Raw genomic sequence first — 16,114 nt, forward strand, 5'->3', positions numbered from 1 at the left:
TTCCTTTTGTTTCCTAGTGTGTACAGGAGCGTGTTGCTATTGATAGGATTTGGATCTTCATGGAACCTTCAGATCAAGCGCGACCATCAACACAAACAGGTGTTTCTTGTCCATTAGCATTGCCGTTATCTTTTTGCATCTATGATTGTCTGCCTTGATTGTGATTGGTAGCATAATATTCAGTGCATATTGCTTAGTATCAAACATTTAATTCAATGTAATGTTTTGTCATAATCACTTGTTTAGGTGTAAAAATCAAGCAGTCCGACTAAGCTAGTTTGACCAAGCTAGGTATTAGAAATCTTCTCTTAATACCATGGGGAATGCCTTCCTAATAATCAATGGTTACTTAGGTTCTTAATCCGATTTAGGCAGCATTGTATGAAATGTACTAGGGCTTTCTAGTGGGCTTAACCCTATTGACCTTTAGCTTAAGTATTATAAAGGGAGTTTACTAATGTGATGAGCCTGGGGAGGGTAACAGTGTTATATGGCCCCCCAAAGTTACAAAATTAAAATGCTGAAAATGAACAAACAAAAAATCAAAGTGCCACAATGTAAAATCTTAAGCTGGAAGAGAAATCTCGGCTTGATTTGGTACTTCACTCACATGTATCGCCTATGGTACTAGAGCCCTAGAGGTTCCCAGTGTGGGCGCTTTTCCTTGAAAAGCAAAAAACCCAAGGCATACAAAATAAGCACACACATCATAATTGAATCAATGTGAAAAGACTTTGGGGGGTCAAAGAAAAAGTAATCAGTCAGGCGATGATTTCATGAGAAATTCCTTTTATGGTAGCTTAACTACAAGGTTTTCTAGATATAGCCTCTAGTCAGCCCTCGAACATGAATACTTGGCTCTCGCGATTAAACAACTTAATTGACCACAGAAAATTAAGAAGCTTACCCATGGTATTAATATTCGATCTCTAGTGCTTTTCGACCGTCAAATTAGCGACCCCAGACTTGTTTAATTTTCTACCTTTACATCTGTTTATGCATTTGATTACATTGCAATTTAATGTTCATTGCTAACAAATTGTTTGAAATTCTTTTACCAATCAAGGTGTCTACCTAAAACTGCTTATGCTTTTTAAGAGAATGCAATTACTGTGCCAATGTTGTTTGATTTTGCAGTGACTGAAGAAGGCTAAGGACATTCATCTCAAATGCTCTTCCACCTCGACGAACCAGCTTCAACTCAATAGCTTCCGAGGACGGAATCTACATCAGGAAGGGGGGCATGTTAACCCTCACGGCTCACGGACACCCTATCACCTACGATGGACGCGTATTATGTATTTGGTAGAGTCAGGTACCGGGCTTGTCGGTCCAATAGGGGAAGGTAGAGTGATCGCTGATGAGAGGCGCACTTTAACTTGGACATTCAAGGGATTAGTTGGTTAAGCATGGGCGCCCAAGTGTGAATGGGGTGAGCTCCTATAAAAGCCAACTAAACCTAATTTTTACTCATTCTCTCATTTGTGCAATTGAAGAGTGCTCTTGCTCCATCTCCATCTTCTTCTTCTTCACCTCCTTGTGTGTGTGTGTGTGAGAGAGAGAGAGAGGGAGAGTGTGTGTGCGATCGAGCATTACGAAGGCACGACGGCGGCGAAGCGGTTGAGCGCGGCACGACTGCAGCTTCTTCTTCATCGCGGCGAGGAATCCACCACGAAGGCGAGCGTAGAGCGGTGAGTGACACACCCTTTGTTTTCTTGAGCTTGCTAGTTTAGGCTTGTTGTGTGCTTGGAGCCGTTTGTGGCTCGCATACGGTGTATTGGCAAGTCCCTTGCTTCGACAGTGCGGCAAGGAGCGCACAGTTGGTCACATATTTTTTTGTTTTCGTAAGATTTGATGCTTGCAATGCGCACAAGGACACGCCATCCTATCATCCATACTTTATCTACCAATGATGCAACAAATAATTAAAACACACTAGTTTTTATAACTATATACTATTAAGTACATGACAAGCTTTAACAACCTCACATTCTCTAGCCAGGCCCGATTCCCACACACCTCGGTCTAGACGTGCACGGAGATTAGGACCACAGGGTAATAATCTCGTCTTTATTGGTCAATGACTATATATTAAAGTTCTTGAAGTCTGTGTGCACTTTTGAAGTCCGATTGCATTTTTTCAACTATTTTCTGCTAGCTCTAACAACCTCACATTCTCTAGCCAGGTCTGATCCCCGCACACCTCGGTCTAGAGGTACACGGAGATTAGGACCACAGGGTAATAATCTCGTCTTTATTTATCAATGACTATATATTAAGGTTCTTTCATTCTGTGTGCACTTTTGAAGTCCGATTGCATTTTTCTACTATTAATTTGACGCTATCTCTAACCTAACCTATAATCTAACCTAACGTAAAACCTATATCTAACCTAACTTAATGTAACCTATCTTATAACATCTACCTAACTTATAGCCTAACCTAACCGAAGTCCGTTTGCGTTTTTCGAAGTACATGAGTCATCTTCGACGTCCGATTGCGTCTTTTCTACTATTAATTTGACGCTAGCTCTAACCTAACCTATAATCATTATGCCTAACCTATAATCTAACCTAACGTAAAACCTATACCTAACCTAACTTAATGTAACCTATCTTATAATATCTACCTAATCTATAACCTAACCTAACCTGCCGTTTGCATTTTTAGAAATACACGAGTCATCTTCGAAGTCCGATTGCGTTTTTTCTACTATTAATTTGACGATAGCTCTAACTTAACCTATAATCGTTATGCCTAACCTATAATCTAACCTAACGTAAAACCTATACCTAACTTAACTTAGTGTAACCTAACTTATAACATTTACCTAACGTATAACCTAACCTAACCGAAGTCCGTTTGCGTTTTTAGAAGTACACGAGTCATATTCGAAGTCCGTTTGTATTTTATAGACTATTATGTCGTCGATAGCTCTAACCTAACCTATAATCTTACCTAACATACAACCTAAACCTAACCTAACATAAAAACAACACAATGATGAGGTGTTTAGAAAAACGACAAACCATACAACTTGCCCACAATGCATATGCGATGTGGCAAAGCTTTATGGCTTGCCAATTTGGCAAACGGCTCACCATTGTGTTGTTTTTAGAGTTGCGAAATGATTTTACGGCCTGAAAACTGCTCGCAGACATATAGACAACACAATGGCGAGCCGTTTGCAATATGGCAAGCCATAGAGCTTGCCCACAATGCATACGCCTTGTGGGCAAGCTTTATGGCTTGCTGTATTGCCAAACGGATCGCCATTGTGTTGTTTTTAGGGGCACGAGGTAATCTTAGCGCTTGAAAATCGCTCGCATACATATAGACAACACCATGCCGAGCCTTTTGGCAATACGGCAAGCCATAAAGCTTTCCCACAATGCATATGCATTGTAAGCAAGATCTATGGCTTGGCGTATTGCCAAAAGGCTCTCCATGGTGCTATTTTAGGACTGAAAAATCGCTCGCGGACATATAAACAACACAATGGCGAGCCGTTGACACTACGGAAAGCCATAGAGCTTGCTCACAATGTATGTGTATTGTGGGTAAGCTTTATGGCTTGCCGTATTGACGAATGTATCACCATTGTGTTGTTTTTAATATGTGATGTGGGTAAGCTCTATAGCTTGCCGTATTGTCGAACGTAGCTTAACCTAACTTAACCTAATGTAGCTTTACCTAACTTAACGTAACATAACCTACCGTAACTAAACTTAACATACATTAACTTAACCTAACCTAACATATAAGATAACCAAACCTAACTTAACGTAGCTTAACTTAACCTAACTTAATATAACTTAACCTAACGTAGCTTAACTTAATCTAACCTAACGTATAAGATAATCTAATCTAACCTAACGTATAACCTAACAATATAACAACATAGCTTAACTTAACGTAACCTAACATAATTTAACTTAACTTATAACCTAGACTTAACGTAAAACATAAACCCCATCAACTACATAATTTGAAAAACGACATAATTCAATAAAAAAAATTTCAGAACAAGATTTTTTCATAAACTTAAACAAGTTTTTTTCATAATTTAAAATAAAATTTCACATAACAAATCCTAATTTCTTTTAAAGCATTGAAAGTTTAAAGCATTCAAAGTTTAAAGCATTCAAAGTTTCAAGCATGAATTTTTTTCTCTTAATATACAAAGTAATTTAAATAAACTTAATATGCATTTAAGGTTTGAGCACTCACATTCGTTCTATTTGAGCAATGAAAGTTGTTGTAAAATTCCTTGAACTTGCAAAAACGCATACATAAACACAAAGTTAAACCCTAAACCCTAAATCTACAAGTGAACATGAAAACAATCTTACCTTAGTGTTATGCGCTAACCCACAAGCAAGATTAGCACCTCCGACGACATGTATCGTAGCAGATCTGTGAGAGATGGTGAAGAGGAGAGCTTGAGATGTGGCGCAAAAATTAGGAGAAATGCACAGAGAAAGCCCGCGGTTTCGGTTTTTGCAAGTACCGTCAGTATAGGTATCGGTTCAGCCGCCGGTCCAGTCATCGGAAGAGGCGTCGGAATGCGCATTCGCGCTGCCATCGGAAGAGGTGCCGAAAGAGGCATCAAAAATTTGAAAATGAAATTTTCAAAAAAAAACCTTAGCTCCTTCCATAAATACACACACATATATCGACGCCCGTCAGTGACGCCGATAATGTGGCGCCGAAATTCAAGTAACCTTTTGTAGTGGCAGGCCAACAAGAAAATGCAAGAAAAGTCAAGACATGCCAGATATGAAATGAAAGTGAAATAAAAAGATCCTTTTTTTAAAACCATAAAAAACACGAGCAAATTTATATTAAAGAATATTTGTATCTACTGACTGAAAGCTAACTATACCCCAAGTGGTAGTCTTTTGTAACTTCACTCCTTAAAAATATCCATTTACTATTTTAAAATTGAAATAACATTTAATGTAAGTTTCAATAATCATTGAAAACAATGAAAGTATACCTAACCAACTCAACTCCAAGGCTTGTTTTTAGATAGCAAAAAATGAGGGTGTCAATATTTAGAGACGAGGCCTCCCTAGGTATAAAGGGGCGAGGCTCCTAAAGAGATAAGGTGCCTTGCGGCCTGTAATTCACACTCGTACACGTCGAGGGTTGAGGTAGGGGTGTGAGTAGTCTGAAGAATAATATAACGCCACCATAGTCAATATAATTTATAAATAATGAAACAATACAAATAAAAGATATGAAGCAGCGTGAGCCAAAAGGTCACGAACTGCGCTTGTACAAGAACACAACGCTTAATGAAAACGAAGCAGTTGCATCTACATCTCTGCGCTCTCTGTGTTGTCATCTCCTTCTCTTATCTTCTTCATAGTATTTAATATTTCTACATGGTATCGGCTTGGTAAGAGGGAAATAACACAGCGCCATATTCTACACCAACGCTTTGCAAAACCATGAGCCACTGATCCGGACAGTCGGTCTCGATGGAACAAGTAGTAGCATAAACATACAAGATTGACAAGCTTAACTTCCAACCATGGAAGATGACGATGGAGATTGTCCTTCAGAAACTGGACCTCCTTGATATCTTAAATGGCACATCTTCTTGTCCAGATGCTACCATCGCGACAAATGCTAATGCCGTGCGGGATTGGAAGGACAAAGATTCCTCTGCCCGTTTAGAATTACTCCTGCATATGGATGATGCTCAGAAACAGGCTGTAAGAACACTTATCATAGCCAATGCTACTTGGGTTCAATTAAGAGACACGTATGAGCATACTGATGTGTCCACCCAGGTTGGCAACCTCAAACTCTTAGTGAACCAGACAATGAGTGATGACCAGGATGTTGAGAAGTTCATACAAACCTGGCGTCTCGCCATGGATGATGTAACTCTCTTGGGGCTCGACCTACCGCCTAGAGTACAAGCAATTCTTCTCTTGGGTGCACTTCCATCATCATGGCAAGCATATATTAGTACCAAAGCCACCAGTGCTAACTTAACCTTTCCCATTCTTATACCTGCTATCATTCAGGAACAAGCAATGTACCATAAGCTCTCATCTGGGGGTGCCGCATCATCATCTTCATCCCAATCCCTTGCACTTTATGCCAATCCTAGAAATCGGTACAACCCACGCAATAAATCATTCACTCCGCGTGCCCCTATTCAAGCTCCGCAACCCTGATCAACTCCTAATTTTCGTCTTACCAACATACCTTTTTGTAAGATCTGTGCTCGCTCAGGTCATCATACGCGTGATTGCTGGAACTCTCAGCGGAAAGGCAAAAAGCCTTATAGAAGAAGTCAAGCACATTATGCTGCAAATTATGACACCTTCTCAGATGATGATCATGACTCCTGTACCTCATCGTGTTCATCTGAGAATTCTCATGAAGATTCTTTCCTAGCCTTCATGGCTGAACATAATCCAACCCATCACTCATCCTCCACCTGGATTCTTGATACAGGAGCTACCTGCCATTTAACCTCTCAGCTTCAGTGATTATCACATTATCGTCCTCTGAGTCAACCGTTTGAAGTTCGATTTGGCAACAATGGTACTAAGTATGCCATCGGCGTTGGTACTACTCATATTCAGCTTTCGGATGGAAAGGTAGTAGCCATTGACCATGTCTACTATGTCCCACGCATTGCAAAATATCTCATCTCAGTAAGCAAGATAACATCTTCTGACATGACTATAGAGTTCTACCATAACTACTGTGTAAAGAATGAGGATGCAAGAGAGCTACACAAGACAAGCACAAAGCACACAGAGATGGAAAGCTTCTTCTTCTTCTTCACAGAAAAGAGAGTACAAAATGACTAAGTGCTAAAGCTGAAAAGTAGCACATATGTACATGCGGTCACTAAGTGTGAACTCGCTAGAAGCGTACTAGGCTGGCACTATAAGTGTAGTCCAGCTGTAGAATCACTGGCAGAGATCCTCCATGTCGGTCACCTAACGCGCCAGTGAGTAAATGCCGTAAGCGGCCAAGACCCGTAGTGGATGCCAGCTCAAGGTGTAGAGCTCGACATCTCAACACTCCCCCTCGAGCTCTGCATGTCGCAGAGTCCAAGCATAGTCCGGAAACGTCGAAGCTTCTCAGCTCCGAGGGCCTTGGTAAAGATATCCGCTATCTGCTCCTCTGTGCTGACGTAGACCAAGTCGATGTCGCCCGCCAACACTCGCTCTCGAACGTAGTGGTAATGGACCTCTATGTGTTTGGTCCTGGCATGGAACACTGGGTTCCTAGCCAACTGCATGCTGCTGAGGTTGTCACAATGGATGAAAATCTACTGGTCCACATGCACTCCCAAGTCCTCAAGTAATGTGCGTAGCCAAGCTACCTCGCACCCCACAACTGCTGCACCTCTGTACTCGGCCTCTGTGCTCGATAAAGCAACTGTAGGCTGCTTTTTGCTGCTCCAAGTAACAGCAGCACTCCCAAAAGAGAACATGAAGCCACTCGTAGATCTCCTATCAACAATGCTACCTGCCCAATCTGCATCTGTATACCCATACAATGCTAATGGTGCATCTGCTGCATAGAACAATGCGTAGTCAAGAGTACCTTGCACATACCTAAGTGTGCGTCGTACTCCATCCAAATGTGGCTTCCTCGGAAGTTGCATGAACTGACTCTCCAAGCCTACTGTGTAGCTCAAGTCTGGCCTCGTGATAGTCAAGTAGATTAGACTACCCACAATCTTCCTGTACATGTTGACATCCTCAACAACATCACCCTTCTCTGCACTCAGCTTTGCATTCACATCCAAGGGAATGGAAATCGGCTTACAATCAGCCATACCATACTTTGACAACATGTCCAAAGCATACTGTCTCTGTGATAGCCATACACCCTGTGGAGTCCTGATCACCTCAATGCCAAGAAAGTAGCGCAACTCGCCCAAATCTTTCATTTCAAACTCCTGTTTGAGAAGACCCTTCACATGGTCAATCTCCATAGCATTGTCACCAACAATAATAAGGTCATCTACATATATGGTAATGACCACAATCCCCACATCACTCTCACGTACATAGAGTGAATGATCAGCATGAGCTCTCCTAAAACCAATACTGACAAGATACTTGGCAATCCTGTCATACCATGCTCTAGAGCCCTGCTTCAAACCATACAAAGCTTTGAGAAGTCTGCATACATAATCTGGGTAACCTGGATCGACATAACCAGGTGGCTGATCCATATACACTTCCTCTTGCAACTCACCATTCAAGAAGGCATTCTTTACATCCATTTGATGCATAATCCATCCTCTAGATGCAGCCACTGCTATGACAGCTCTCACTGTCGTCATCTTTGCCACTGGAGCAAAGGTCTCCTCATAGTCTATGCCATACGTCTGTGCATAACCCCTTGCGACCAGCCTTGCCTTGTGATGCTCAATGTTACCATCAGCCTTATGCTTGGTTTTATACACCCATTTACAGCCAATAGCTTTCTTGCCACTTGGAAATGACACTTGGAAATTGCGAACGAAGGGATTGTGATGCTCTTGCTCTCTTAGCCTCTCTTGCCTGCACCAGGCTCTGATACCATGTAAAGAATGAGGATGCAAGAGAGCTACACAAGACAAGCACAAAGCACACAGAGATGGAAAGCTTCTTCTTTTTCTTCACAGAAAAGAGAGTACAAAATGACTAAGTGCTAAAGCTGAAAAGTAGCACATATGTACATGCGGTCACTAAGTGTGAACTCGCTAGAAGCGTACTAGGCTGGCACTATAAGTGTAGTCCAGCTGTAGAATCACTGGCAGAGATCCTCCGTGTCGGTCACCTAACGCGCCAGTGAGTAAATGTCGTAAGCGGCCAAGACCCGTAGTGGATGCCAACTCAAGGTGTAGAGCTCGACATCTCAACATACTGTATCGTGCGCCATACACTTACTTCAGGACACAACTACTCAGTGATTTGTCCCAAGATCGGTCGTCTATATATCCTTGGCCAAAATATGGTTGCTGCTGAGGCTTACTCATCTGTACAAAAGTCTGACACATCCTACAAAACACTTTTATGGCACTATCGTCTTGCCCATCTCAACATTTCCACTATGAAATTTATGGTGAAACATCATTTTGCTTCAAACTATACTATTGCCTCAACCAGCCATCTAAACTTATGTGACGGTTGTATCTTTGGCAAGCTAGTGAATCAAAAATACCCTTCCCGATTTTGGATTGGTGCCTCCAATTTTTGCATGTGTATATATGGAGCACTAGCATGACACCTAAAATGAATGCAATATTAGAAACAGTATTCAAAGAGCAGCAGGCTAACTGAGAGGTGCTTTTACACAGAGTCATTGTAGTGGACAACCTTGTTGGTAGATATATAGTAAGCCTGTATTCTTGAAGGATTTGAGATTGTTTTGGAAGAATTGCAACTTTGGGCCCCAAAACAGTCTAATTATTGACGATAGTATGTACAAAGTGTGATTGAACGCTGATGGAGGTTGGCTAGTTACTCCTAAGATAGAGGACCGGACCAAAGAACAGCCACAAAACTTCTTGATAGATACTTTGAGCAGCTGGCTGTTCCTATGGTTGCAATCAGAGGAACGTGTATTGTATATAGCTGAAAATGCGTTTGATATTGCCCCAAAAAAAATTTCACAACAAGTGATTAGGAAGCTGGAATAAAAAATGCACCGGTGCAACGAGGCCCAACGTAATGAAGCCATGCACAGGAGACAAAGGGAGGCTGATGAAGAAGCTGAAAGACATAAGAGAGAGAGGCTACAGAGGAAAAATTTAAAGAAGCAACAACAAGAACAAGAAGAAAGAGAGTTGCAAGAACCAAAATCTCAGCACGAAGAAGAAAGAGAGCAAGACTTAAAAGCTCAGCAAACAAAGAAGCAAACGGACATTGCGCAAAAGCGACTGTAAAGCGCGCTAAACCACGATCTTATCCAAAGTATGAGGCTCTCTGCAATTTTGTAAAGTTATGAGGGAAATTTGTAAATTGGCTTTCCAATGTTTATAACTATTCGAACATTCACTTCAAATAGTAATGATCAGATCCTGTACTATTCTTCTTTTGAAGACAATACTATGTGTATTGTTGGCGTCTTGTAAACATTAAATTTGTATACATTCTTGTTGGAAATCAGCGAAGGTATGCTAATTAGCATAATGTTTATGCTAGTTAGCAGACTGTTTATGCTAACATAGCCAACACAGTATGCTAATGAGCACACCATGTATGCTAATTAGCATATTCACGGTAGCTAATTAGAATACATTCTAATTAGCATACTGAGCATTTTTGTTTGTTCTAACTTCCACTCGCAGCATACCATAGTATGCTAATTAGCATATACAATATACATGAAGCTGCCATGTTTTCTCCTTGAAACCAACAATGGTATGCTAATCATCATACTGTCTATGCCAACTAGCATAAACAATATTCTAATTAGCATACATGGTATGCTAATTAGCATTCCTTCAATTAGCATACTGTGAATTTTTGTTTTTGCTAACTTCCACTCACAACATAGTATGCTAATTAGCATACACAGTATATTGAAAGCTGCCATCCCTTCTTGAAACCAGCATACAGTATGCTAATTAGCATACATGGTATGCTTATTAGCATAAACAGTATACAAAGAGTTGTGATCTCTTCTCCTTAAAACCAGCAAAAGTATTCTAATTAGCATACTATCTATGCCTATTGGCATAGACAGTATGCTAATTAGCATACCTTCATTTGAAATACTATACATTTTTTTTGTGCTAACTTCCACTCATTATAGTATGCTAATTAGCATACACAGTATACACAAAAATCTGCTATCCCTTCTCCTTGAAACCAGCGAACCTATGCTAATTAGCATACTGTTTATGCCAGTTAGCTATGCTAATTAGCATACCCACAGAATGCAAATTGGCATAAACAATATGCTAATTAGCATACACAAGATGCAGAGACCTGTCATCTCTTCTCATTGAAACCAACAAAGATATGCTTATTAGCATTCTATTTATGCCAACTGGCAAAAACAGTATGCTTATTAGCATACATAGTCTGCTAGCATACCTTGAATTAGCATACTGTGCATTTTTGTTTGTGCTAACTTTCACTCACACCATAGTATGCTAATTAGACCACATAGTACATAAAAAGCTGTCATCTCTTCTCCGTAAAACCAGCGAAGGTATGCTAATTAGCATACTGCTTATGCAAACTGGCATAAACAGTATGCTAATTAGAATACATAGTGAATTGAAAGCTGTCATCTCTTCCCCTTGAAACCAGCAAAGATATGCTAATTAGCATACACAATATACAGAAAGATGCCATCTCTGCTTCCCTAAACCAGCAAGGACATGCTAATTAGCATATTGTTTATGCCAGTTGGCATAAACAGTATGCTAATTAGCATTCCACTCACAACATAGTATACTAATCAGCTACACAGTACACAAAAAGTTGCCATCTCTTCTCCTTGAAAATCAGTAAAGTTATGCTTATTAGCATAATTTTTATGCTAACTGGCATATATAAGTTTATGCTAATCAACATAAACAGTATGCTAATAATTAGCATTATCATACACAGTATACAGGAAGCTGCCATCTCTTCTCCTTGAAAACCAGCAAAAGATATGCTAATTAGAACATTGTGTATGCTAACTATCATTAACAATATATGCTAATTAGCATACCATTTAGCATACACATAGAACACAATTAGCATACCTTCTTATTATCATACTGTGCAAGCCATTGGCCTTCTTTGTACACATCTTTCCAAACCTTGATGCCTTTATTATAAGCTAGGTGTGCCTTCTTTTATAGTTTTCATTTATATTTGTGGGCTAATTGCTCAAACCATATGGAGTCCTACTGTTAAAAGCGTAAATTGTAAGAGATCAAAGGAGGCAGACTTTGAGCTTGTTTGATCACCTATCTAGAGTTCTACATTTTCTTCATGAGCTTAGATCCTCTATGTTTAATGAGACAGGTTGTACAAATGATCTCTCTTAAACTGAGACCCCTCTGTGATAGACACCAAAGCCATGTATACACAAAGCACACAAGAGACACAAGAGACAGAAGATACCCAAGTTTTTGATAAAATTGCATTATATCCGAGCATGAAGTATATTGAAGATGCAATGATTACAACTTAAAAGATGAAGGGCATGCTATTATAGATTGCTTCGTAGCTTTCTGGGTTGATTGTGTACACCTGTCGTCTCCTTGGGATGTGCTCCATGGGTATTTTGATACATCGTACCATATGTGAAAGTACGTGGACGATGGGCTTCTTGTGATCTAGCTTGAAGGTGTATGCATCCAACTGCTTGTAATACATACCTTGCACAACATATGAGCCTCTATCAGTTGCATTGCCCCACTCATCAAGGTATCCTTTCTCCACCTTCTCCTTTGTTGCAACACACTTGACCAGGTAGAAATCCACATCCTTGACGTTGGTCGAAGCATCTGGATTTACAACAAATGTGCCGCCATCACATAAAGCGCTACTCAACACATCATGATGATGACCTGCGTATGTGAAGTCATTCTAGGCGGCTGCTTCATCTTCCGGCTCAGAATCTGACACAACCTCATCAAGTAATGGCAGTAGAGTATGATAATCCCAAGGCTGCACGTGAGCTTTATTGATGCAGTGATTCCATCTTCCGTGTATGCATGCATCACAGAAGCATGCCAAGGCTCTTGTTGCAAGGGCAGTTGGACCCCCAGGGTTGTGACCACAAAAAGCATGCAGAGAGCGAGTTTTTTCCACATGGCACAATTCCACTTCACCTCCTTGTTCACTTCCCCCTCTTTAACCTCTTAGAACACACGGGCCCATTCCATTTCTTTGGAAGGATAGTGTGAAGATGATCCCTGCAACAGGTTGGCTTGGTAATAAGCAACCACATCAGCTGCACACTGCAAAATAGCTCCATTAGGTTTTAGTTGTTCATGGGTCAAGGTTCTTTTCACAACTACTCCTGCACCATCATGCTCTCCCTTGCCGTGCCCTGGTCCAAATAAGAACTAGCTCATCCCCATCTCTGTGAGTCCACCATATCTTGCAACGAAGTAAAAAGGATTGGCTCCCTTTAACTATGAGGCCTCACCATCATACCACACCCAATTTTCTTAGGAGTGACACCCTCTTGTTGTAACCAGTCACGGTGTAGCATGAAGTAGTGTTGCACGAACAACGTGTCATGCACCTTGTCATCTGATATGAAGAAGTGGATGGTTTTTTACTACCTCCCCTGCCTTGCGGTAGTATGTTATGTGTACAAAAATGGTTACTTGACTAGAGTGCCAATGCATTGACTGAATCTCATTTTGTTCCTTGAAGGCATAATTCTCTGCAAAATCAACAACTACCACGACTACATCATCCAAAAAATAAAGAAGGAAATCCTTGAATTGTTGTCCTTGTCATCAAGCCACATAGTTATGAGTGATAAAGAGCTCCAACTTGGTCTTCAAGGTTGAAGAAACTCCCAGCACTGCATTTCTTTGTGCAAAAGATCTTTTCTTTTTTTACTGTTTCCATGCTTGTCTTGAGCTTGTATATATGCAAATACTTTCACATTAATACTATTACCTGTCTTTGCTATCTCCAAGAAGCATAATTCCAACCTATTCACTCCACATGTCAAACACTCTCCCATCAAGCATTCCCTTCTATGGAAAACTGCATCTGCGGGCTTTGGACAAAGAACAGACTCCCACATATGTGTGACACCTTTGAACGTGTGATGTGAAGCCAAGAAACCCTTGCTAATGTTCTCACGTGGGACACAGATATTGCATATTGTTAAGGCGGTTACGCCGCTAGCGGAAGCTAAATAGCGAGAACTCAACCAACAACAGAATTTGTCAGACGAGGACGGAGCTTGACCCGCAGGCGCATGGAAACAACTAGGTGGGTGTCAAATCACCTACTCGACCTTCTAATGACAATCACTACTAAGGAAATCAAATCTAAGTTCTAAAATACGCAAGTGACTGAAATCCGTACTACGAACGAATGCTATACGAAACAGGATCTAGAATCATTGAATCGATCTCAAACTCAAGGGGAAGTCTATACACTAGGTAAGAACAACACCCTAAAGACTTGAACTGCAAAATCAACCTATAACCACTCCGTGCGGTAAACGCGTATGAAGACAGGCCGAAAATTACAGGTGACCGAAACTTGACCCCGATGGTACTAATGCGTAGCTCTACTCATTGTGGTTCTATAGATATGCTGCACGCTCTATTCCGACACACGAGTTGGAAGAAAACTCACACCGAAGCTCGTAGGAACTTACCACACGTAGAAGCCGATAGCGCGCACTCTTGGTATCTGTGCGTAGCTCTCACCGTTGCTAACACAATGGCGGTGTCGCTTCTCCAATGGTGGCCCCGTAGCTCGCGTAGCAAGAAGTTAAGACTCTCTCTCTCTCTCTCTCTCTCTCAGACACAGTCACGGCGCTCAAAAACTCACTTTGATTAATAATTCAATCTCTTAGGTTACAAAACTTTGGCTTATATACCTCAGCCTTGGAGGTGAGAACATCTCTAATTATTTACATCAACAGGTGAAATTACTTCGTGATTACAAGCTGGAAACTCAATTGAGTCCCGTTACTTAATGAATGGCTCAAATCAAAATTAATGTCGGAAAGACATTTATTACAATCAATGGTTACAAAATGATGGGTGTGAGCAAAAATGTGGGTGTGATCCTCTGCTGGCTCAACACTCCCCCCCTCCGCGTTCATGTCGTCCCTGACATGACTTTTAGGCTTGGTCAATAGAGTCCTGTCGTCTTGAGCATCTGCAAATGTGATTCGTAGCGTAGGTTGCCGATGGTCAAGGTTGGGCCGAATATTTTGCTTTCGTGAGTGAAAAAGCCGGTGTAGAAAGCTTCTTCGAATGTTTGTATGTGGAAGCTAGGCAAAAACATAATTCTTTGGTATAAGAGATGTAACACCTTTGGTGATGGCTGCAATGAAAGATCATACATCATATCCGTCACTGTGTCGGCCGTCGATAGTAGACTCGAGGTAGTGGCTTTATCTGGCGCGAACACTTCAATGCATGCTAAGAGAGTCCTACAGATTTTCTTTAGCATCTGACACGAAAGGTCAGGAGAGCCAGTAAAGAGTTTGATGGTGCCCGTTAGGGTTTTCACCATGTAGGCTTTACCTATTCTCTCTCCTGCCTTTGGTCCTGGCATCCTTGGGTAATTAAGCCAATTTGGCTTCTTTTCTTCAATCCTGCCATGCTCTTTCCAGCTTCTGACTCTTGGCGCCGGGCAGAAGGTTGCATCCTCCCGAATCTCCTTTGGAGCCTCTACCAAGTAGATGAGGTAGGCTGGGTATTTGTTCAGCCAACCTTTCCTCCATCTAGGTTGAGAATCTACAATCTTCTTTGATTGTTCATCCTTTGTGATGTCGCCTTCGTAAAGAGCGACATACTGCTCCTCCTCTATTCTCTTTTTCGTCTTTATCACTTCAAATTTCATCAGAGGGAAAGGCAGGCTGGGTTGCATCCACTCTTCATGGAGCACTTTTGTGTCTAAACCTTGAAGTCTAATGGAGATGAGGAGTCTCCTTTCCCATTCCATTTCCTCCTTGGCACTTTCCTCTGTTGACTTTTCTATTTGGTCCTGGAGCCTTTGTTCTTCTTCTTCAGAGATTCCTGAAGTTGAGGCCACTTCTTGAACTGGGGCTGGATCTTCAATTGTGGTTGCCTCTCCAGTTTCTGGTAGCTCTATGGCTGCTCCCCCTGCTTCTTCTTGTGGTGTCTCTGTTTCTCTTCTTTGTTGCTCTTGGAGGTCTTGGAGCTGTTTGCGGAGGGCCTCATTTTCTGTCCTTAGTGTTTGGTTTTCTGATGTGAGCCTCTCCTCTGCAGCCAATGATCCCTCCGCCATGTGCAATCTTTGCACTTGCTCTAACCTTAGCTCTCTTTGAAAACTTCTGACCTGATCTTCCAGAGCTGGTACGAGGGCTCCCTCTTGTTCTGTTCCTGCTCTGCTAGCTCTAGGGGTGGTCCTGAGTCTCGTGATTGTCCTTTCTTGAAGTTCGACTCTTTCCCTTAGCTCAA

The 16,114-nt window shown here is 41.3% G+C and overlaps 1 protein-coding gene and 1 pseudogene across 1 annotated transcript; one reads left to right on the top strand and one right to left on the bottom strand.

Annotated features, from left to right (window-relative positions):
* The first annotated feature begins 5,552 nt into the window (after window positions 1–5,552).
* LOC147451668 (uncharacterized) lies at window positions 5,553–6,194 on the top strand. The gene has a single exon (XM_086518794.1). The coding sequence runs from the start codon at window positions 5,553–5,555 to the stop codon at window positions 6,192–6,194; it is 642 nt and encodes a 213-aa protein (XP_086374920.1).
* Window positions 6,195–12,167: 5,973 nt separating this feature from the next.
* LOC147451669 (uncharacterized) overlaps window positions 12,168–16,114 on the bottom strand; it is a 53,200-nt pseudogene continuing 49,253 nt past the window's right edge.

Source organism: Adiantum capillus-veneris, chromosome 8 (assembly GCF_014529385.1).
Source record: "Adiantum capillus-veneris isolate H3 chromosome 8, ASM1452938v2, whole genome shotgun sequence".
Classification (NCBI taxonomy): domain Eukaryota; kingdom Viridiplantae; phylum Streptophyta; class Polypodiopsida; order Polypodiales; family Pteridaceae; genus Adiantum; species Adiantum capillus-veneris.